Genomic DNA, 23474 nt, shown 5'->3' with positions numbered 1-23474 from the left:
GCCCATATTGGCTTAGAATGCCACTACAGGGAGAGGAAGGGACTTGGTTCTCTGAAAATATGATGCTGTTTGCTCTAAACGCACCAGCTTAAGGTCCCAGGAAAAATCCCTTATTCCCCTATAGGAAACGATGGACCTATACATCTAGAAATCAAAAAGAAGAAAAGAAAAGCCCATTAAATAAGACTTCCAACTGGTGTAGGGATATGCAGAAATTTGGGATTACGGTGTATCTTCCCAATTTCATATCTGATTTTTACTGATGTCTTTCAAACTGTATCTCCCTAACTTTATATATTTGAATAAAACAGGCTGAAGTTATATTTTGACTGAAAAGAGATTTGTTCGCATACATATCCATACAATCCTAAGGAGAGTTACTCCAGTCTAAGCCCATCCATTTCAGTAATTTAGAGTGGAGTAACTCTGCATAAGATTGCACTGCCAGTACAATAGGCTGTTAGAATAAAGCTGAAATATGATGAATTAAGGAAATGTAAAAGAATTACGGTTGATTTATTGAGCATATTTGTCACTATCAAAACATGGCTTGCTTTTCTGTACAGTTTTATGTGTTTGACTTCCTATACATATGTACAAGTTGGTGTAAAATATGGTATTCAATCTTATGAAAACATTTGGGAGGCAATAAGAGATAATCTTCTGTCAGTTTCCAGATATCTTTGAATTTATATTTCTGTAGGAAGTGTGCAGAATAAATTTGGCAGAAAATGAGGACTTTTGGATGAAAGATTGCAATGCAGAACAATAACAGAACTATTTAAAAGATGGATGTGTGGTTCAGGGATACAAACAAAACTGAATTATAGCAAAGAAAAAGTCTATACAAAAATAGGGTGGGAGAATAGGGAAATGAGCCTGTCTTAAAATGAGGGAATGTTTACAAATGTTCTTGAATTTTAATGAATGTTAAGAGTTGTTAGCTGTAGTGTTTGTAAGAAAATTGCGTATTGCATATTTTGTGTATTTCATAGGATAAAAAGCATATATCTGTAACAAAATGGCGTAGATATTTTTCCCACTTTTTTAACGTGGAAGCTGATGCATATTTTAGTGTCTCAATTTAAATTTGCAATTGGCAATCGTATTGGCAATAATTCACTTTTTAGAGAAGAAGAGTTTGGATTTATACCCCCCCCCACCTTTCTCTCCTGTAAAGAGACTCAAATGGGCTTACAATCTCTTTGCCCTCCCCCCCCCCCCACAACAAACACCCTGTGATGTGGGTAGGATTGAGAGAGCTCCAAAAAGCTGTGACTAGCCCAAGGTCATCCAGCTGGCATGTGTTGGAGTGCACAGGCTAATCTAGTTCCCCAGATAAGCCTCCACAGCTCAAGTGGCAGAGCTGGGAATCAAACCCGGTTCTCCAGATTAGAGTGCACCTGCTCTTAACCACTATGCCACTGCTGCACAGAGCTGCACAGGTGCACAAGCAGAAGTCTGTAAACTCTTTTGCGACTGGTGAAGCTCCAGGGCCTATTCCGTGTGGAAACTGCTGATAGGCTGAGCCAGGGCAGCCCACCTTACCCATTCTGTATGTGTGAGGGGGGGTCTTCTTCCCCTCCTTCTCTTCCTCCCTTTGATCTCTCTGGCAGGATCAGTGGCTCCTCCTGCCAAAGAGTGGTGATGGGTTTAAGCTGAAGCTGGACTGGGGGGTTGGTGAGTAGCTCCAGAGAGAGGCTGATTCCGCATGGGGCAAAAACAGCAGAGTGAAAATGGTGTGAAAATGGTGTAAAAGGGTTTATACCGTTTTCACAACGTTTTCACACTGCTGTTTTTGGTCCGTGCGGAATCAGCCAGAGAAAAAAAGATGCTGTTGGGAGAAGAGTTGAGGAAGAGAGAAGAAAAGTGTGCATGCTCATGCTTGGGAAAAGGAGGGAGGCCGGTGGCATGAGCATCATCTCATTTAACTACTGCCGGCAGAGGAGTGACCCAAGTGGCAACTGAGGAGAAGAAAGATGTGCTCAACTGGGCCAATCCCCTTAGGTTTCCTTTCCTAATCACCCAAGGCAGTGCCAGTGTCAAAGAAGCAACCCCCTTTCCTCCCACCAACTGAGCCAGCAAATGAACTCAGTGTGAACCGCCAACAGCAGACCCTGTGTCCTAGAGTTCACTGTATTTCCCCCCACAAATTGGCTTTATTGCTAGTAACAGTATATTGATACAACATTGTTAAAGCACTAATTAAAAAAAAACCCTCCACATTTGGGAAACCAGCTGTGTGGAAGTCTGTACAAGGGAAAAGGCACACGCCTGTCTTCATATATTGCCCGCATGTTTTTAATGTTCATATTTTAGTCCACTTAGACGACTTAGTTGCCCTGTTAGTTGCTGCTTGAATTTGAAGGTCTCTCTCATTGAGAAAGATGGTTCTGTCTGCCCCAGGAATCTACAACACTGTGTAACCTTTGCATGGAGTCAGCCATAAGAGAGGTGTCAGAAGTCAGACAGGTCACAGAAATTCCATACCCTGAAGAACTGACCCCCCCCCATCCCCCCCCCCCACAAAACTGCCCTATACTGAATCAAACTGTTGATCCCATCAGTCTTGTCTACTTAGACTGGCAGCAAATCTTCAGTATTACCTGATGTTTTTAGCTGGAAATGCTGAGAATTTAACCTGGAATCTTATGCATTCCAAGCAGATGCTGTACCACTGATCCATAGCCCCTTCCCAATAACATCTTTTACCATGCCAGTATGGTCATCCACCCATTGTTGAAACATTATTAAGCAGCCATTTTCAGGATTCTGTGCTAATTGTCATCCTCTGCTACAAAGTGTGTCAAACTCTTCACATATTTGTGCATTCATGGCAGTATTTGCTGCTGAAATAAATGATTTCTCTTTTGGTCTCGGTGGCCTTTATGAAGGGAAGAAAGTTGGGGTATAAATTTTGTAAATAAAAATAACGTATTGGCGAAGACTTTTACAGCTGGAATAATTGGGCTTTTGTGGTTTTTCTGGACTATGTGGCCATGGTCTGGTAGTTTTTGCTCCTAATTGTGCCAAGGAGAGGAACTGATGTCACTGTGATATGCCTCTGAAGATGCCAGCCGTAGATAAGGGTGAAATGTTTGGAGCAAAAACTACCAGAGTTTGGCCACACAGCCTGAGAAACCCACAATAGCCAAAAATAAATTTCTGAAGGCACATTTACAATTAATCATACAGTAACTGCGCTGTCAACTGTTTTCCTCCTGTACATTTATAATGGGCATTATTCTTCTTGTCTTAGTTGATGCACCCTACCAGTGAAATCTGAAAAACTGATAGCTGGCCATATTTTTTATTCTGAATGGATACAGAGGTCCCCCTTAGCTAGAATACCATATAGTTCTTCAATTCCAGATGAAAAGGGAGGAAAAACCCTCACAGGATTATTAAACAGCAGGACAGATTTACAGGTGGAGAGTGCCGCATTGCTTTTCATTACCCTGTTAATCTGCCATGTCTTTCTATAGCAGAGAGGCATTGTGTATGGAATGGATGCTGTGAAGAACATGCATCACACAGGAGTGACATTATGCTGCTCATCTGTAGCACATGTGGTGAAATTATCTCCATTGATGCTGGAGGTGTGTCTGTGATGGAAAAAAATGGTTTGTAGTCTATGAGCTTAACAAGGCCATGGTAAACCCATGGTAAAGTATTAGAAAAATAGTGATAAAAGACCTGGGATAATGTAATGCTGGTTAGTGTGAGTTGCCTTCAGTACAAATTGGTTTTTCTGTAAAAGGGTGACTTCTGAAGGCCAGCAATAATGAGGAGGAGGAGGAGGAGGAGGAGGAGGAGGAGTTTGGATTTATATCCCCCCTTTCTCTCCTGTAGGAGACTCAAAGGGGCTCACAATCTCCTTGCCCTTCCCCCCTCACAACAAACACCCTGTGAGCTGGGTGGGACTGAGAGAGCTCCGAAGAGCTGTGACTAGCCCAAGGTCACCCAGCTGGCGTGTGTGGGAGTGCACAGGCTAATCTGAATTCCCCAGATAAGCCTCCACAGCTCAAGCGGCAGAGCTGGGAATCAAACCCGGTTCCTCCAGATTAGATACACAAGCTCTTAACCTCCTACGCCACTGCTGCAATTACTGCTAGTATTGAGAATACTGTGTCTTAAAACATATTACATGATCTTTTGAGCTAAATAAATATGAATTGTATTGTCAAAGGTTTTTATGGCTGGAATCAACTGGCAGTTGTGGGTTTTCTGGGCTGGGTTTCTGTGATCTGGAAGTTTTTGCACTACTCGTTTCGCCCACATGTCTTTCTGGCATCTTGACCCTCTGAAGAGGCCAGCCATAGATGCGGACAAAACATTTAGTTCAAAAACCACAACAACACAGCCTGGTAAACCCACAATATACAGTAAATCTGAATTCTCTGACCTGTATCGAATATGAAGGTGAAACACATTTTAAAAGAAAATTGAACCATTCTGCTTCTGCTCAGCTGGGGAGGGGTGTGTGGGCAAAGATGTTGAGCCCTGACTGTAAGAACTTTTATTCGTAATCTTGTACCAGCACCCAAGATTTTGATAACTGTTGACTGCAAGCTTATTTGTCTGTCTGTGTATCATTTAGGAATAAAATATTCTTTTAAGAAATGGTTTGAATCCAACTAGGATTCCCAATAGAGAAGGATGGAGTAGAGGGTCTCCTTTGACCACCAAAAAGGCTATGCTGTGGATCAATCAACCGATATAAACAAAACCGCTGTGAGAGGGGGGTGGGGGCTATAATAAGGAAGGAATTAAATTAAATTGAGTGAAAAAAATGAACTTGCTGGATCCAGCCTAGTTGCCGGTATTGCCAAATTTTGCATCCATTAATTGTGGGTTTGTGGATTCCGCATAACTTTGCCCATGGGTAACCAAACGTAATATAAAACCTCTGTTGCCTCGAAAGAGCTGTCTAGAGAAGAGATTTATAGCAGCTGCTTCTTGTCACTTAGTGCATCTTGTAGCTTAGGTGTCTGATTCACTCCAGGCCCAATTCAGAAGCCAGATTATTTTGGCAAGGATCACAGCAAAATAATCAGAATTCCTTTGGGGGGTGAATTTTTGTAGTGGTGTGCCAACTGCTGCTTTTTGAACTTCTTTCTTCAAGCTTTCACTCAAAGTCTAGATCTCATGGCTGTGGACCAAGAATGGGAAGCTGTGGGTTGTATTCTGCATACCAACTGAATCTTTTCACTTCCATAATAAGAGGTTATCTTTTGGTAATCAGAAGACAGTATTAGCAATTAATACAGCCCCACTCTTGAGTTCAGGTTAACTAAATTTGATCTTGAGCCCATGTCAGCTTCAGTTGCATTTACTAATTAGATAGATTCATCAGGTTTTAGAATTTTTTTTTGGACAGGGGGTGTTTTTAATGGTCAAGGAACCCTGCTTCATTTTTCGCTTAATTCTTTTCCCACATACCACGTTTGACTTATTGCAAATGTTAGAAGACTGTTTTACGCCTGTCATTTTTTCCGATTGGGTTAATTGTTCCATAATTAATGATTAAATCTTTTGGAGGAAAAAAATGAAGTGCAAAATCAGTTAGTAGGGGGTCCAGATTTTTAAAAAATGCCCTCCTTTCAATTTGCCAACTGTTCAAAGAATTGTGGATACTGGAGCAAAGATTTTTCCTTATTCAATTCATCTAATAAAACTTTGTACCTCTATTAATAATCTAGTGAAACAACAAAGTTTGCAGATACGAAATTTTTTTAGGAAATAGGAACTCTCAAAGTGTTTCCCTTTTAAACCCCAACTGCTTAATGTAGCCTGTATCTCTTCTTTATTCCTAAATCACTGTCATTAGCTAAATTCTAGCCACTCATGGTGAGTCCTTATGATAATGAAAGCATGATAGCCAGCAGGGTTTTAGTTATGAAAAATGCTACATAACTCCAAAACCCATTCTACTGGTGGCCTTCCTGCAATGACCTCTGGGAAAATGTTGGTCCACTTCTGGCTATGCATGCTAGTTCTATTCCTTAGAGCCTGAGATAGAGTTACTGTAATTACACAAATACACTCTTCAGCCCCTGAAAGTTGAGATTTGTTTAATCAGTGCTACCACACAGTCCCAACCTGGCCAGGAGCCCCATACATTGCCAACTAGTGACGAAGGGAGTGATGGGTCTTGTTCTTTAAACCCTTTACTACAATGGGAAACCTTTAGTCGATTAGTCAGCAATCTGGTCTTCTGAGTTTTGATGACTGTTGATTAAATGTGTTTTTCATATAGTCAGTAATGATCCTTTAAAGGCCCTTGTCAGTCCTTCCACCAGTATTCTGATGACTGAGGCCCCTTACTTCTTTGTATTTGCTGATCAGTGTCAAGGTAAAAGGGCATTTATAGGAGAAAATCAGCTGGGGAAGGGAGTGCTTGTTGGGAACCCTGGAGAATTGATCCAATCATAAGAGAGCCAAAATGTTGTGGTTAACGTGTTGTACTAGGATGTGGGAAATGCTATGGAAACATGCCAGGTGATCTTGGGCCAGTCATACACCTTCACCCTTGAACTTGCCTAGTGTTTGGGTAAGAGACTTCCAAGGAATGCCAGGAGCGTAATGCAAAAGTAGGCAAACCACCTTTGAATGTTTCTTGTCTTGAAAACCAGCTGTGACTTGATGGTCCCCTGTCCCTCCAAATCCAAACATCACAAACCCAAATATGGTTTCTCTTTATGTCCCCTACTGGAAGAATTACACATATATTTACAAATGGAAGCAGTAGCAAAAAGGCAAATTTCCTTTTTTAATTGATAACCATGACTGTCCTTCTACTTTCTCCCCTTCTACCATAGGACTCTCTATTTTATTTTTTTAGGTTTAAAGAACATTTTTATCTTGCTTTTCTCCAAGAAGCTCAGGCAGCATTTGTTGTTCTCCTGTGCTCTGTTTTAACCTTACAAAAAACCCACTGTGATATAGTTGGTTCTGGTGGGTTTTCTGGACTGTGTGGCCGTGGTCTGGTGGATCTTGTTCCTAACGTTTCACCAGCATCTATGGCTGGCATCTTCAGAGGTGTATCACAGAGGGAAGTCTGTGTGATACACCTGTGATACACCTCTGAAGATGCCAGCCACAGATGCAGGCGAAACGTTAGGAACAAGATCCACCAGACCACGGCCACACAGCTTGGAAAACCCACCACAACCAGTTGAATCCGGCTGTGAAAGCCTTCGACAATACACTGTGATGTAGATTAGCCTGAGAGCAGCTGATGAACCCAAAGTCACCAAGAAAGGTTCCTTAATGGAATGGAGGTTAGAACCTGGGTTTCCCAGATCCTAGTCCAGTAGGATCTGGACTAGTCTAACCACTTGGTTCTTAGGCCCTTCCCCTCTGCTGTCACCTGTGTGTGTGTGTTCTCACTTTCTCAATCACACTTGACGGCAGGCTCTTCCCCTGGCATACCACAGTTTGATTGTTGAGATAGTCATCATTTGCAAATATTTTGGGAACTCTAAAGAAGCCAGTGGAATCAACCCCTCAAAGCAATAACCAAGAGCCATTCTAGGTTGAGAGCAAATTCCTTTTACATTTCCCCATCCTCTGATTTTGCATGGCAAGTCTGCAGAAGTATCAAGTATGTCTGCCTGTAATTGTCTGCCTATAACTGTCCCAGGGTATGCAATGTAAGTCACACAAAATCATAGATGAGAGCCAAAGTAGATTGGGGAATATTCTGAAGAGCAAAGTAGATGGTTTATATAAGGAATTCCTTCGACCGTTTAAAATGTGTGATGGATAAAGCACATGTTATCCATTAATGACTTGTGGTATCATTAATTGATTGAACTTTGCAGTTGTGTATGCCAATTATATATATGTTTACTTGAAGCAAAGCTCACTATTCTCAATTTGGCTTTCGTATATATAATTGTAAAATCCACACCCATTTCTTTAAAAAAAGAGCTATCTGAAAACAAATGCACGGAAACAGTTGGGAAATATTTTATTAGAGAAACGTGTTAGATTTTTAAAAAAGAATTCTACTGATCTGTTCCCTTCAGCTTCTCCCGTCTGAGTTCCATGAAGACATTGTTGCCAATGGCAACTTGAGAGAATTTGTTGGAAAAGGCACTTTTTTGTTGGGGTTTGTGTGTATGTGTGTGTGGGGTGGGAGGGGTGGGGAGAGACAATGGGCCCCTAGTCTAGTGTGGCACAGCTTTAAACTTTATTAAGTCAGCCTTGCCCTCCCCTCTTTTCTGCTGAGTTAAATGGAAGGAAAGTTTGGCAGCCTCCCTGCTGTGAACTTGATTGATGCACAGAACATCTGAGGGACTTTTGTTTCCCTGCTTGCTCCCCATGAGTGCATAATGTGTGAATACTCAAATAAGGTCAGCCCTTGTCACAAGTAATCTAGGCCTGAAAGCAGATCAGCGGGGACAGTCATACCCCATAAACCGGAAAACAAATCATCCTCTGCCTCCTTTGGACAAGTTTTGGGATTTTTCCTTCCTTTTCACATCTTGGAGGATTGGTCAGGAGAGATGGGAGTGGGGTCAGCGTGGAACTGAAAAGAGGGGGATACGTGCCTTGAATAGAATACCACTTATTCGGCTGGGCTGGGTGGAGTGGGGGTGGGGAGGGTTGGGGATTTTTTTACTTACAACAAAGTGTTCGTCTTTTCAATGGGAGGTTGGAGATGAGTTCTCTGCTATGGGCTGCCCATGGCCAGTTAAGTACAACGTTCTTCATTTTTTTTTAAGAGAAAGAGAAAAGTCCTGAATTTGCTTTGATGATGGCTGGGACACTGTTAAATGCTTTTTTGGCCAAACACACAGATCACTGAGACCAACAGCACTTGGATTAGATAGTCAAGTTGCGTTCCTAAGCACAGGTGCTTTGATGTGTACTCTAACGATTTCTGTGACCCCGTGGCTTGATTGAAAAGTGATGCATATGCAAGAATGTGTAGAAGTGATTCATATGCAAGAAGTGATAGAATGCAAGAAGTGATGCATATGCAAGAAGTGATAGAATGCAAGAATCTAGCTTCATGCCTGAAGCAGCCCTGATGCACCGTGCTTGCAGTGGTAGCATGCAAATGCCATGCACAGTCAGGTCACAGATCCAGAGCATGCTAACGCTGCATGCTCAGGTCGGTTCAGACAAGGTCATAGAAACATGGAACTCTGCAGAAATACATATGTACACGTACACAAACCGACACCTTCCCAGTAAACAGTTCTCATTGGAAATGACTAATGTTAAGAATAGTTGAAGCAGCAGGAAAAAAGGAAGAGCCAACGTGAGAGGGATTGACTCCATCTTGAGCTTGTTTGGAGGTTCTAGCAGGGGAGCGCAGCTATCGCATACCCTTGACCGAAGAACGGTACACTCCTTCTATCTGGGATGGTCGTCCTCTTCCACTGAGTGCGCAGCTTCGGGAGGGACGCACATGGAGCGGTGAGGGAGGTAGGGGACACCTGCCTAGCCAGCCAGATCAGCCGAATCCACCCTGGCGATCAATGGGGTGACAGATGTCGCAGCCAGATCGCCCTCACATCCAAGGATTGACTCCATCAAGGAAGCCGCAGCCCTCAGTTGGCGAGACCTGAGTAAGGCTGTTAATGGATATTTCTCATTAATACTTCGGGTCGCCATAACTTGGCAGCAATTTGATGGCGTTTTACACACATGCATGCAAATTAAAGAGGCAGCTGGCCCACAAAACAAGACACTTATACATTTTGTGCAATCTGCTTGGTAGTTTATATGGCAGGAGTGGAGATAGGTATTGGATTCAAAGGCGGTGATAACATTTATTCAGTTTATTGTATTGTCGAAGGCTTTCACGGCCGGATTCAACTGGTTCTGGTGGGTTTTCTGGGCTGTGTGCCCGTGGTCTGGTGGATCTTGTTCCTAACATCACACAGTGTGTCACAGACTTCCCTCTGTGATACACCTCTGAAGATGCCAGCCACAGATGCAGGCGAAACGTTAGGAACAAGATCCACCAAACCACGGCCACACAGCCCGGAAAACCCACCAGAACCAATTTATTCAGTTTATCTGTCTTTCTAGTGACAGCTCATGATCTCCCAACATTTCCAAAGTATTTTGGCTTCACATTCTTCTTCTTTTCCCTGACTTTTTAATGTGCACTTAGGGGAAAACATGGTGTTCGATATGGAACTCATGTCGGTCTGTCTGAGCTGCCTGTGCTTAGTGTTCAGTTGCTTTTGCTTGAAGGAGACGGAGGTAGAATTCCTTGGCCACTGAGGTTATTTTTGCCTATGATGTGTGGCTGTTGTTTTTGCTCATTACCTAATGGATTCCGTGGTTTGCTGATATAAGAAAGTGCATAATAGGTTAATTTGCAATAAAACAAATCAAAGCTAGAGTTACACCACTAATGAGATTAACAAGCATGGAAACAATGATGTCATTCTTTACAGGGGGAAATAAGTGCGATCCCCCCTCCTATTTATATTATCTTGTAGATTTTTATGGGAGGACCCCCCATGTAGAGTTTAATGGTGCTTGTATTAGCCTGTATTTTATGTTGGTGGGCAAATGTAATATGGGTGAAATTGCTTATATCAAACAACACTTGGAGGGTCTACTTACAAAGCTGGTGTAATCATAGTAGCCTCAAGCTTTATTGATTTTGAATCACACTTTGGTTACCAAATACTGTCCCCTTGATACTCACTTGGAAGTATGCAGCATTGGTTCCGTGCTTGTGCCGAATATACGATACTTTGAAAACAGAAATAAAATAAAGTAAACCCAAGCCTCCCCACAGAATTCTTTTGACTTCTTATACCTCAGAAACCTTGGTTCCTTTGCCTAAAATGCAAGGATGCTTACAGCTATTGTGGCAGAATGGTATGCATCTTTCCATCTGCTTTTATGTTCAGATGTGAACAGTTCTATTCTGTCATGGTCTTTTCTTTTAATGACTTTGACATGTTATTGAAATCCCATTAACCAGAAGTACCGTGTTTCCCTGAAAATAAGACAGTGTCTTATATTAATTTTTGCTCCCAAAGATGTGCTATGTCTTATTTTCAGGGGATGTCTTATTTTTCTGTGTTCTGTTCGTCGGGCATGCTTCCAAACAAAAACTTTGCTATGTCTTACTTTCGGGGGATGCCTTATATTTCACACTTCAGCAAAACCTCTACTACATCTTATTTTCAAGGGATGTCTTATATTTGGGGAAACAGGGTACAAGAACTCCTATGATAAGGAATTTCCACTACCCATAGATGATTTCACCCCAAGTATTGTGTCTCAATCTTCAGTAGTACTCTGCCATTTAAAGCTTAGAACAATATCACAGTCCAATACAGGTTCACTTAGAAATAAGTGCCACTGTATTCACTGGGGCTTAGTCCCAGGTAATTGTGCATATGATTGCACTGTAAACGGCCTGAGAGGTAGATTTCCGGCCTAAGCTATTCTTATGAGTCCCTCACTTTCCTTTCCTTAAAGTGATACCAGTGTTTTTTCCCCCTTAGGTTGACAAGTGAGTTTTGTGGAGAAGCATTCAAATTAGCCCTGAAACTAAGCAGACGTGTTGAAGATAAATTAAGAACTATAGTAAAACCATTCTTTTGTGAGATGAAAAGCATTCTATGATGGGCCACAAATCTGCTGAAGACATAAAGAAATTAGATTTTCAATATAAACATGCAGAGGGGCATCTGTTTAGTAAAAGAGGACAATCAAGAGAAATGACTATATGTATTTATTTTATATAATCTGATCTGTTGTTTTGTGTTTACTGCCAAGTGTACAAGGTCATGCAAGGACAGTTTGTTCAGTACTTGTATGATATAGCTGTGGCTGAAATCTAGCTAACTTCTAGGTAGGGCGCTGTACTGCAGGATTAAGTTTGACTGTGAATAGCTAAATAGTTACTTCCATCACCAGCACCATATCTTTGACAACCACAATAGGTGTTAAACGTTGACACAGAAGATAGACATTTGACCCAGATGACCCACTGGTTAGAAGAAGAAGAAGAAAAAAGAGTAGTTGTAGTCGTCGTACTCATAGTCGTAGTCGTAGTAGTAAGTATTTTATTTATTTATTTATATTTATATTTTAGATTTCTAGGCCGCCTCTTCCCCGAAGTAGTAGTGATAATAGTAGTGTGGATTTATATCCTACCTTTCTCTCCTGTAAGGTGGCTTATAAGCTCCTTTCTCTTCCTTTCCTCACAACAGACACCTTGTGAGGAAGGTGGGGCTGAGAGAGTTCCAAAGAACTTGACTAGGCCAGGGTCACCCAACAGGAATGTAGGAGTGCAGAAATACCTCTGGTTCACCAGATAAGCCTCTGCCACTCAGGTGGAGGAGTGAGGAATCAAACCTGGTTCTCCAGATTAGAATCCAACTGCTATTAGCCACTGCACCACGCTGGTTAGGTTTGTGGCTACATAATAACAGAACTGTGAGATACTAAGCACATGCAAGAGATTTATGGTACTGACTACACTGTACATACAAGTCAAATAATAAGTGACTGGACATACAGGTTGGGATCTTAAGCCCTTTACTGGATTTCTGTAGTGCTGTCCTCCATTGTAGAATCAGTACTCTATTGTGTCACACATCTTCCAGCACTAGGAACTTCCTGTGCATTGTAAGATGTTCGAGTCATATGCCTACAAAGTGTCTTTAACCAAAGGAACATGTCCCACAGAGGAATATAATCTGTGCAGTAGAAAGGCAGCACTGATGAAAAGAAAGAGTTAGGATCTAAGACATACATTGAACCAAGAAGTTACAGTGATATTTTAAAAAAAAATGCTGCTCAAGAAATAATCCAGTAGTCTGTGTCCAGGATTGTCTAGGTCCTGTGCTCTAGGCACATTCAAGAGTTGGGGCATGCCTAGTAGAATTTTTTGAGAAACCCTTTTTTCCCTTTAGGCAACATGCAATACCATGATCTACTTTTAAAGGACCAAAGCCATTTTAACAGCCAGGTAGACTTCTCTTTCCATTTTTGTCTTGCTGAATTCCTTATACAGGAATCTGGGTTCTATTTGCTGCATATTTCATCTGGTCTGATTCCCAGGCAAATATCATGATGTGGTAGGTTAAAGAGTTCTCTCTGATCCTTTTGCTTTTTTGTTTCTCCACCTCATCTGTGTTGGTTTGCAACAAATGTCAGCCCATCCTATTGGTTGCTATTCTCCTAATGCCTTTTTTGTACTTTGGTTCCATTGCCCGTAACATCAGCTTGCTTTGGGATTAACTTCAGTTCATCAGTCTGGTCCTTGTAGAGAGATCATGGCTTTGTTTTACGTTTAGACTGCTTTGCTGTTTTTGAATTGTGACTCTGTGATGCACGTTGTTCTTGCCACATGTATAAGGGGCACAAAATGAAAATGCTCTTGTGATGGAATTGATACATTCAGTATTCCCATTTTGTGTAAGGAAGTGTTCTTTATGTTAATTATTATTGGGTATCATAGTGTTTTGCCTTTTTTTCGAACCAATAACATTGGATGTATGATGAGACCAAGAGCTGGGAGGGAAGGGCTAGGCTTAAATAAAAAATTTGGACCCAATTACCTGTGTGTGTGTGTGTGTGTGTGTGTGTGTGTGTGTGTGTGTGTGTGTGTGTGTGTGTGTGTGTGTGAGATCAAGTCACAAAGGTTTACCTCTGTGTGTGTGTGTGTGTGTCTGTGTGTGTGAGAGAGAGAGAGAGAGAGATCAAGTCACAGAGACTTATAGTGACCTGTAGTGTTTTCAAGGCAACAGATGTTCAGAGGTGGTTGGTTTGTGGTTGTCTGCCTCTGCATCACAACTCTGGGATTCCTCGGAGCTCTCCCATCCAAATACTAATCAGGGTTGACCCTGCTTAGCTCCTGAGATCAGGCTAGCCTGCGGCTATCCAGGTCAGGCCCAATTACCTTTAAGTGAGCCCAGAGGAAGGTTGCCTATTAATAGTGCCTACGGACTAGAAGAAAATCCCTTGGTGAATTAACTGCTTTAATTTATAAATGTCACATATTGTCTGACACTGACTGTGATGGCAAAACTCACTATTAGCACAGTTACTTAGCAGTGTAACCGACACATCTTTCTGTGGTCCAGTACATAAAAATAGTGAAATCATAAAGCATTTTAGAAATCAGTTGCTCTTTGGGGAAGAAAAAAGACACCTTCTGTGTTCATAGTAATGCATGGCCCCCTCCCCCCAAAATGGTTCTTGTGCCTCCTATTATGGGACTCTCAGAATCTGATGCCTTTGTTTTGTGCAGTGAGTGTGAAAGAGAAGGGGGGAGCTGAAATCTCTTCCTCTCTCACTCCCTCTCTGTTTGGCTGCAGCTTCTAAGTTTACACAAATTCCCTGTGTGGGCAGCGATCAGTCCGTGCTCCTGCCTCAGGAATCCAGTCCAGCTTGGGAGTCTTGCTGTCCTTTTGTCGTCCTCCCCACGAGGCGATCAGTTGAAGGCTCTGCGGTGACAGAAACAGTTTGTAACAGGGCTGTCTTTCACTTTCTCATCTCCAGGCTTTGCCGGCGAGACTCACCAGGAGATCTGAGAGAGGCGGGCGCAACGGGAGAAAAAAAGGCTGCTAAGTGAAATAAGGAAGGGACAGAGAGAAAAAACGAGATTGGAAACCACAAGCAAATCAGAGCTGCCGCTCCTGCCGTTTCTGCTGCTGCTGCTGCTTTTGCGATGAACTGGCTAGACGAACCAAACTGGCAGCTTCACGTTTCCTTGCTGGTGCTCCTCTCCGTGCACACCAGGGGTAAGAAGATAAAAAGTGTTACGCGGCGCGCCTCTGACAGGGTGCTGAGCTGGAGGGTAGCATCTCACTGCTGTGTTGCGCTTATGGAAGCAAAAGTTTGGGATGGAGGCTTGGGTCTTTTGAGAGTTTGCAAGCCACCCGCGCTTGGTGTGAAAGATGCAGCAAGTTTGTGTGTGTTCAACATTATTAGGGAATGCGTTGGAATGGAATGCTTGATTCAGAAGCAGAGAGATCTTCGGATGGAAGACTCTACTCTAGAAGGTCCCCCTCCCCTTTTTTGTGTTGGTTCCTGTGCTACTTTATAATTAGTTTTACAAACCAGTCAGAATTCACAGAAACATCATAGAACATTTCAGTGCTGGTGGCAAGTAAAAGATTATTCTTAATGCTGTTGCAGGCATTTCAGAATATTAAGAGCGTTTAAATTTTGGTGGCCAGCTATGATTGTTCCTGCTGCGTACTTGAGAATATTTGCATAATGTGTTGTAGTGCGATTATAGAGACAAGAAAAAAGTGGGAATTTCAAAATTTCCAGCTGCTACCCTTCTTACAACCTGATTTTTTTTGAAACAAGAAAAACTGACTTGAATTCAAATGATTCCTCAAGGAATGTGAGTCAGCATAATTGTGTTTGCTTGCTTAAAAGGATTGAAAAGGTGTTCTTTTTTTAAAAGGGGGGAAGCAAATGAAGAAATTGACGTGTGAAAGCACGGCACGTTTTTTAAAAGTGCATAAATGAGCAGTCAGAGAAAGAAATGCAAGAGAAATTTGAACTTGATATGAATGACTTTAATAACAGTGCCACTCTTGTACCCCTATGTTTTAGGATAACTAATAGAGTAAGCATATTAACTAGACTCTAATTAGCTAACCTTTGAGTAAAGAAAATTAGCATTTGTCTGTGTTTCAGAACATTGTCTTTTAAAAACAAACTCATTCTTGCAACTGAAGTCACAGTTAGGCACACCCACTGAAATCAGTGTTAAACTTGCCTGTGTCTTAGTTCTCAGTAGGAGGTGGGAAAGGTGTGTCTGGATTATACCACTTCACATCTCAGATGGGGGGTCCGCTCCCCTCATTATAAATCACACACAATGTCCCCTCCCCCCATTAAAAATCACACACAATGTCCCCTCCCCTCATTAAAAATCATTTCTTCACATAGAAAACTAGTGTGTCAAAGAGAAGGCCAGATTAGAACCCTTCCCCTTCACATCTACTTTTCTATGTGCACATGATTCAAGGAGCACTTAGTGGTGTGCAGTCTGAAGTGGTACAGGCCAAAGACACAACTTTCTACCTCTTCTGGCAACAGGTTTACTATATAATTTCATTGTGGTGTCTCTGGTGCCACATTAAAGATGGACATCGAGGCAATATTTTTGTATATTCCTGCTTTTCCAGGTTCGTTGTGGAAGCTAGTACACACCATATGGCCTGATACTGTAGATGCTTCAGTTCTTATTGGGTGAATGTATATATTGCCTTGTTGTAACAGGTAGTGGTAGAGCTGTCAAAAATTGGCAATAATCATCCAGTATAATAGTCCACCAATAATATTTGTTGATAACGATGATAGAATTTGGGTCCTTAGTCCTTGGGATAAAAAGGCTTTGCAGCCCTATATCTACCATAGTATCATCTTTCTGTCATAAGAGTCAATTTTGATTTGAAGGCTGCAAAACCACTAAAAACTTTGATTAACATATAGGGAACACTGTGAATGATAGTATAACAAGTTCATAACAATGGTATGTTTTAGGATGCCTTAGTTTGATTCTCATGTATTGCTTTTAGTTACTTTGTGTTTGTTATTATTTGGCCATGGCCAGTGGCTGAAGCCAAGGCCCCTTCCGCACACGCAAAATAATGCATTTTCAAACCACTTTCACAACTGTTTGCAAGTGGATTTTGCCATTCCGCACAGCTTCAAAGAGCACTGAAAGCAGTTTGAAAGTGCATTATTCTGCATGTGCGGAATGAGCCCAAGTAAATAAATACAAGTACTACTGGGAGGATGTTTATTGGAGCTGTTGCATCATGAACCCATGGAGGTATCTGATACTGAATCAGACCATTGATCCATCAAGGATCAGACTGTTAGGGACCTGTCAGGTTCTCAGGCAGAGGTCTTTTGTATCATATACTGCCTCATCCTTTAACTGGAAATGCTGGAAATTGAACATGGGACCTTCTGTGTGCCAATCAATTGCTTTACCTCTAAGCCACAGCAACTACCATAACATATCCATGATAATAAATCCAGACTTTCCCTGCCTAACTGATGTTTTCTACATTAGACTTTGCAGATTGGAACTGATAATAAGGGCTTGGATCTACTAATCAGCTATATATTTTGATGCTATTAAAGGCACAACAGTATGGATCAGATTAAATGTAAGACATGTAACCAAACTAGGTAACCCCAGCATACATGCTAAGTTAGGAATTTTTGTCCCAGTGCACATTTTTAATCTACCATTTGCCAATTACTTATTCATAAGGTTTTGTGAGTTAAAGCTCACTTCATCACTGCCATGAAACTATGTTGGTCTTAAAGGTGCTGTGTGTGTCAAGTGCCATTGAATCAGTCTCCTCCAAAACATCCTCTGCCTTTGCTCAAGTCTTACAAGCTGTGGGCCATGGCTTCCTTTACAGAGTCAATCCAACTCATGTTGTTGGATATTCCTCTTTTCCTGCTGTCTTTCAACCTTTCTTAGAATTATTGTCTTTTCCAGTGACTTCTCTTCTCATTATATGACCAAGATATGTGAGCGTTCAGTAATTTTAGCTTGTAGGCACATTTAAGGCTTGATTTGATCTAAAACCCACGGCTTTGCATTTTTTTTTGGAGATCCACAGAATCTGGAACACTCTCTTCCAACACCATGCTTCACAGGAATCTACTTTCTTCCAGTCAGTTTTCTTCATGGCCCAGCTACTACCATACTATGAATTAACACTGCTACTCACCTGAAGCTTATCATTATAATTTGCAGATCTCTGCAATATGCTTTGTATTTTAACCTCCTAAATAATCTGTGTAATGTGCAAGGTTGACTTAAGCATTTTCAACCAATTCCACAGTTATGACTCAAAGGAATACCACTAAATTATTGACAGCACTAAAAGCTTTCATGATATTTTTTGCTGTTGCAACACCTGTCCTTTTACATATTTTTCAGATATCTTAGCATTCTCAGAGTACACTTTTAACACCCCATTTTGCGTAAAGTAAGTATTAGTGTTCTGTTAATAATTGTGGTCTCAGGGAATTTTAAATTCATCAAGCGTCAGAACTTTACCTCATTGGAAGATACCTTAACACAGAGGTGGGATCCAGCAGGTTCTCACAGGTTCCCGAGAGTAGGTTACTAATTATTTGTGTGTGCCGAGAGGGGGTTACTCATTGGTGATTTTGCCACGTGATTTTTGCCTTAGTTACGCCCTCCTCTCAGCAGTAGCACGCAGAACTTGAAGCAGTCTAGCAGGAGGTGCACCAGCGTGCGTGGCAGCCTGCGCCTGCGTGCATTCGTTTCCCGCCCAAGGACCGGCGCAGCAGCTACGTTCTTGCCACAGCCCCGCCCCCGGAATGCCCGGCCACGCCCCCGTCGTGCCCTGCCCAACCCATTGGCGCTACGCCACAGTTTGAATCCCACCACCATGGGAACCTGTTACTAACATTTTTGGATCCCACCACTGCCTTAACAACTAATACTCCCTCCAGTGAGCAAGGAAAGGAATCAGGGAATGAACCCATGAGGCCCAAGATATGGGCATATATTATATAAAATTAGATTCATTTGTAACTCTGATTTGATTCGGTATTCTTCCATTGGTATTTGTTTTACTTTTGCTCACGTTTCCCTGGAGGAATATCTTAATAAGATAGAGAAATTCCAATCCTTTGGATAGAAAAAGTGTTGGTGTTTGTCTTTCAGCAGCCCGCTGCAGGCTTCCTGCATAAATCTCTCCACGCCCTTACAGATGTTCATATCTTAGTACAGATCTGTTTCCCTTGAGGGTTAGCCAAACCATTAAGAATCTTTTACGGTGGGAGAAGCAGCCTATCATCTGGTGGTTGAAATATACATACAATTTGTTTTAAAGCTATTTTAATTCCTCCAAAGCTGTTCTTAAACAAAGCTATTCCTAAACTTCCGTGGCGACACAGGAATATTTTTTACTAATAGATCCTTGGAGATTAAAAGCACCTGCAGCTTGCATCACCAAACTTCTGCACAGAGTATGATCCAAACCATCCTTACTTATAAGCAGCTCCAGAGTGTGGCTCACTTCCCAGCAAAAGTTCAGAGATGTGAAAAGAACACACACACAAAAGCATCACATATACAGAATTTTCCCAAACCGATACCACATCCTACAGAGGATCAAGAAACTAGGTGCCAACAGAGATGGAACTGGAACTGAAATTGGAAGCGTATCTTCTAAATTCTGGAAACTCAAGATTCACAGTGCAGTCCTATGCACACTTAACTTGTCCCCAAACAACTTACCTACAGTGATCTGTGCAACAGTCACCTCTAGATTGGACTAGTGCAACTCGCTCTACACAGGGCTGCTTTTAGGCTTGCTTTGGAAGCTGGTGCAAAATGCGGCAGCACAGGTCCTTACCGGACCCCATAGCATGCACATATTCAACTTGAGAGCCAGCGTGGTATAGTGGTTAAGAGCAGGTGCACTCTAATCTGGGGGACCGGGTTTGATTCCCCGCTCTGCCACTTGAGCTGTGGAGGTGTATTTGGTTAACCAGATTAGTTTATATACTTGAACACCTGCCAGCTGGGTGACCTTGGGCTCATCACAGTTCTTTGGAGATCTCTCAGCCCTACCCACTTCACAGGGTATTTCCTGGGGGGTGGGTGGGAGGGAAAGGAGACTGAGTCTCCTTACATGAGAGAAAGGGGGGATATAAATCCAAACTCTTCTTCTTCTTTTTCCTGTGCTCCCTTCACCTATCGCTCCTCCTCATTTGAGACCAGGCCTTGTTCTGCTCTTCAAGAAGCTCATATTAAATATTTGTAAAAGGGTTTTACAGAGAGATAACACTAGGCTATCTAGTCACTGTCATTGGATCCAGAATTTTAGCATTGCAGAAAGGTACCTGATTTGAAGTCCTGTACTGCTCCCCCTCTCATTCCAGTCTTCACTTCTTTGTGTGAACTTAAATATGTATCTGGTAACCATGAAAACCTTTGTTTTGTTGTTTATTCTAATTCTTGAGGTAGAAGGAAACCTAGTGGGTTTAAAGATTCTGCAAAGCACATACCGCATGATCCACCAGAAGGGTTTGTTTACTTCAAAAATCAAATCCTGCTCACCCACTTGCTTGTTAATTTTGGACTGCGTAGAGGTCAAACACACTTTAAGCAGTGCAAGCAACGGTTCTTGGCTTTGGCTAAGGGAACTCAGTGGGAATTGTTAATAGCTGAACTTTCAGTTCATTATGTGTAGAATCCCATCCTTGATTCTGTTCCTCAGGCCTATCCCAGTGTTATAAAAACACAGATATGACCAAGTGATAAACTGTATATTCTCTTGCCGTTTAAAACAGTGTTGTGTCAGATGGTTTATCCTTGTTTCTTTCAATTTTATGTACTTATGCTCTTAAAATCCCTACATTCAGAAGTAAATTCAACATTGGTTGATGAGGCTATGTAGGAATAAACGTCTATTTTGAGAAGCAGATATATCATGCAGCTTTATGTTAAATTATTTTTTTTCAATGTAAAATGATCCCAGGTGCCATCTGGCAAAATACACTGGAAATGTCAATGGTTAGGGAAGCATAGTTATCAGATGCATAACCGTGGTGTGTTGAAGACGGAGGACTCCAAACTGTAGTCCCCCAGAAGACAAAAGGTTTACTCCCTGAGCGTATTGACTTGCAGACTGTAGCTGGAAGGTTTTATGCTATAACTATTATAAGGTATTCTTGGCTGCTTTCCTCTACTTACGTTAACCTTCAGTACACATAATTTGTGCATGGCATTACAGATGCTTGAAACATAATCTCTTCAGTGCTTTACCTGAGGGGAAATGACAGAAACTCAGCATCATTTTCTCTGCCCCTCTTTGTTGTGAGACAGGTATAATGTACCAAAACTAGCTTCCATACTCAGTAGTAGGGCTTATTTTCTTTCCTGTTGCCTTAAAGTCAAACTGTCCGTTTTAAAAGCAGCAGAAGATCCCTCCCGGATGAGACCATAAGATCCAGTATATTTTTTTGCCCTGTAATGTTCAACCAGCTGCATGACTGAAAGCCCTCAAATGGGTCATAAATGTCATAGCTCCTGCATGTAGCAACCAATATCATAGCTTGTGAAGGTTCTATGTAGTTTCATATAGATATCAAAATTAATGGATCTCTCTCCTCCACTAGACTTTTAAAAGCCGTCTGAGCCATCACTACAGCGTACAACAATGAATTCATAGTATTATTATTGTTGTTATATGTCTGTTACTTATTAAATGCTTAACACATCTGGGTTCAGTATAATACTGGATCCCATTTGTCCCGGGAGAAGCATGGGCTTATAAATGTTTCAAATACATAAACTGAAAAGATAGCAAGAGTTTGACTGCGGTACTACAACTGACTAAACCCAGCATTTTGCATTGATGAGCAATCTGCAAAATATAATGTATGTATAATTTATTAGTAAAACATCTATGCTGCCTCTCCAGAGTTTCAGCTGGAGGAAGATTATGAAGTAAAGCATAAGGTTTATTGCAGTGATGGCAAACCTTTTGAGACCGAGTGCCCAAATTGCAACCCAAACCCCACTTATTTATTGCAAAGTGCCAACCCAGCAATTTAACCTGAATGCTGAAATTTTGGTTTAGAAAAAAAATGGTTGGCTCCCTCTTCCTCCGCCCCACCCACTCCAGCAGGGGCCAGCCTGCTCTAGCCTTTTTGTGCACTGCTCTGTGCCTCTCTAGCATCTTTGCCTCCTCTGTGCGACCCCCCCTCGGGCAGCAGCCACCCGGAGCACAGGCACCAGGCCCGCCAGCCGAGTCCTCCCTGCTCACCGCGGTGCGTGCATGTTGTGCTCAGTGGCCCAGGCCAGCCTAGATGTGTGTGTGTGTGTGTGGGGGGGTGATTTTCCACCCCCCATGTGACAAACTCTGTGTGCGCGTGCCCACAGAGAGGGCTCCGAGTGCCACCTGTGGCACCCGCACCATAGGTTCGCCATCACTGTTGATTGTGTTGACATACTCATATAATCTGCCTTGAGCCCAGTGAGAAAAATAGATTATAAATAATGTAAAGAGTCTGTATATTTCTGCAATCTGTTCCTATGGGCTATATCAGAAATCTCCAATGTGGTACTCCAGACATCCTAACATTCTCTGACACCTTTCCAGGTGCCTGCCAAGTATTTTTAGAAAGTAGGTGGGGCCAATGGGGCTTTTCCCAATAAGGCTTCTAATTTGTTGTTGGGGGTTGGCTATGTGCAGATTTTCAAAAACGTACCTTTGACAGCAGCTGCCACTACAACAAGGAACTTTCCTGAAAAGGTGATTGACATGGTTAAGTGTATTTGTGATTTATGATGCTGAGTAAACTTATTGAAAATTTTGTTACTTTTAAACTTCAGGTTTTACCTGTTTTTATATTGCTGGCCCTTTTATCCTGATAGTTCTGCAGGTTGGTGTATTTGTTGCTATCTTTATGTTTATTTGCGGTGGTTTTTAACTTCCAACATAAACCACATTGATTATTTTTAAGATAAACATCATAATTTAAATTTATAAAACAGATAAATGAATGTTGCTTTCTTCCAATAAGAACCAAACTGTAACTCAAATCAAAACTTTTGTATCCAACATGTCTACTTTTATTGGACTATATGGGATTTTATTATTGGTCAGTAGTTTATTGAGTTTTTCCTCAAGTTAGCATTCTTTACACAGATACTGAACTTCCCCAGAACTCTCGATATTGTTTCACAAAGATGTACTATACTGAGATTGTGCATCAGTATCAATAGTTAGTACTGAGTTCAGCCCGGTTGCTTGACAGCTAACATGGAACTATCCTGCTGTATATCCACCATGTGTTCCCTTGCTATCCAGTATTATATTTGTCTATAAAGAAATCATTTTCTTTGAGACAGATGGTGGTGGTTAGAAATCCAGAAGCTGAGTGTTCTCAAAAATTGCATAGAATGTCGTTGTGGTTGGAGTTGGGGGAGGTGTAGCATTACCAATTAGCAGACTGATGCTGCCATTGTTGATAGGGACTGATCAGCTCTTTCTGGTCGCTTGGGAATTGAAAGGAGAGGCACTCCTACAGAAAACCGAAAACCTTCCAGGCAAGTAGGTTTTCCTAAGGGTACCAGCCCTGTCTAGCACTCTTTATACTGCGCAGGCTTCTTGTAGTTTGGGACGATAACCTCAGAGATAAAGTAATCGGTTTGATGTGTCTGCTGCTTGCTCCCTGCAAATCTGCTTTTCATGAATATTTCAGCCACCTTCCCCTTTTGCAGTGTCTGTCAAAGCTACATGCTCAGGACGCAGATATTATGCCTAGTCAGCTGTTAAGTATCTGTTCGCACACATTTCTGTTTCTTTCCAGCAGCAGAGTTGCTATTTGTTGTCTGGATGGCTTTGCAAGACATGTACGTACGAATGGCTGCAAAATAGTCTGGCTACATCTGTCAATGACTTCAGTATAGCTCTGTGATCAAACTTGAGCATCTTCTGTGT

The 23474-nt window shown here is 41.8% G+C and overlaps 1 protein-coding gene across 3 annotated transcripts in view; it reads left to right on the top strand.

Annotated features, from left to right (window-relative positions):
• Positions 1 to 23474, top strand: part of BMPR1B (bone morphogenetic protein receptor type 1B) — a 221844-nt gene that overhangs the window by 120802 nt on the left and 77568 nt on the right. For all 3 annotated transcript variants that reach the window (XM_048509303.1, XM_048509302.1, XM_048509305.1), the window contains one exon: positions 14500 to 14741. In XM_048509303.1, the coding sequence (XP_048365260.1) occupies positions 14669 to 14741 (73 nt within the window). In that variant the 5' untranslated portion in view covers positions 14500 to 14668. The remainder of the gene's footprint in view (positions 1 to 14499; positions 14742 to 23474) is intronic.

The sequence above is a fragment of the Sphaerodactylus townsendi genome, linkage group LG10 (genome assembly GCF_021028975.2).
Source record: "Sphaerodactylus townsendi isolate TG3544 linkage group LG10, MPM_Stown_v2.3, whole genome shotgun sequence".
In the NCBI taxonomy this organism is placed as follows: Eukaryota; Metazoa; Chordata; class Lepidosauria; order Squamata; family Sphaerodactylidae; genus Sphaerodactylus; species Sphaerodactylus townsendi.
The sequence above is the reverse complement of the archived record's forward strand: the minus strand, read 5'-3'. Positions and strand labels throughout refer to the sequence as shown.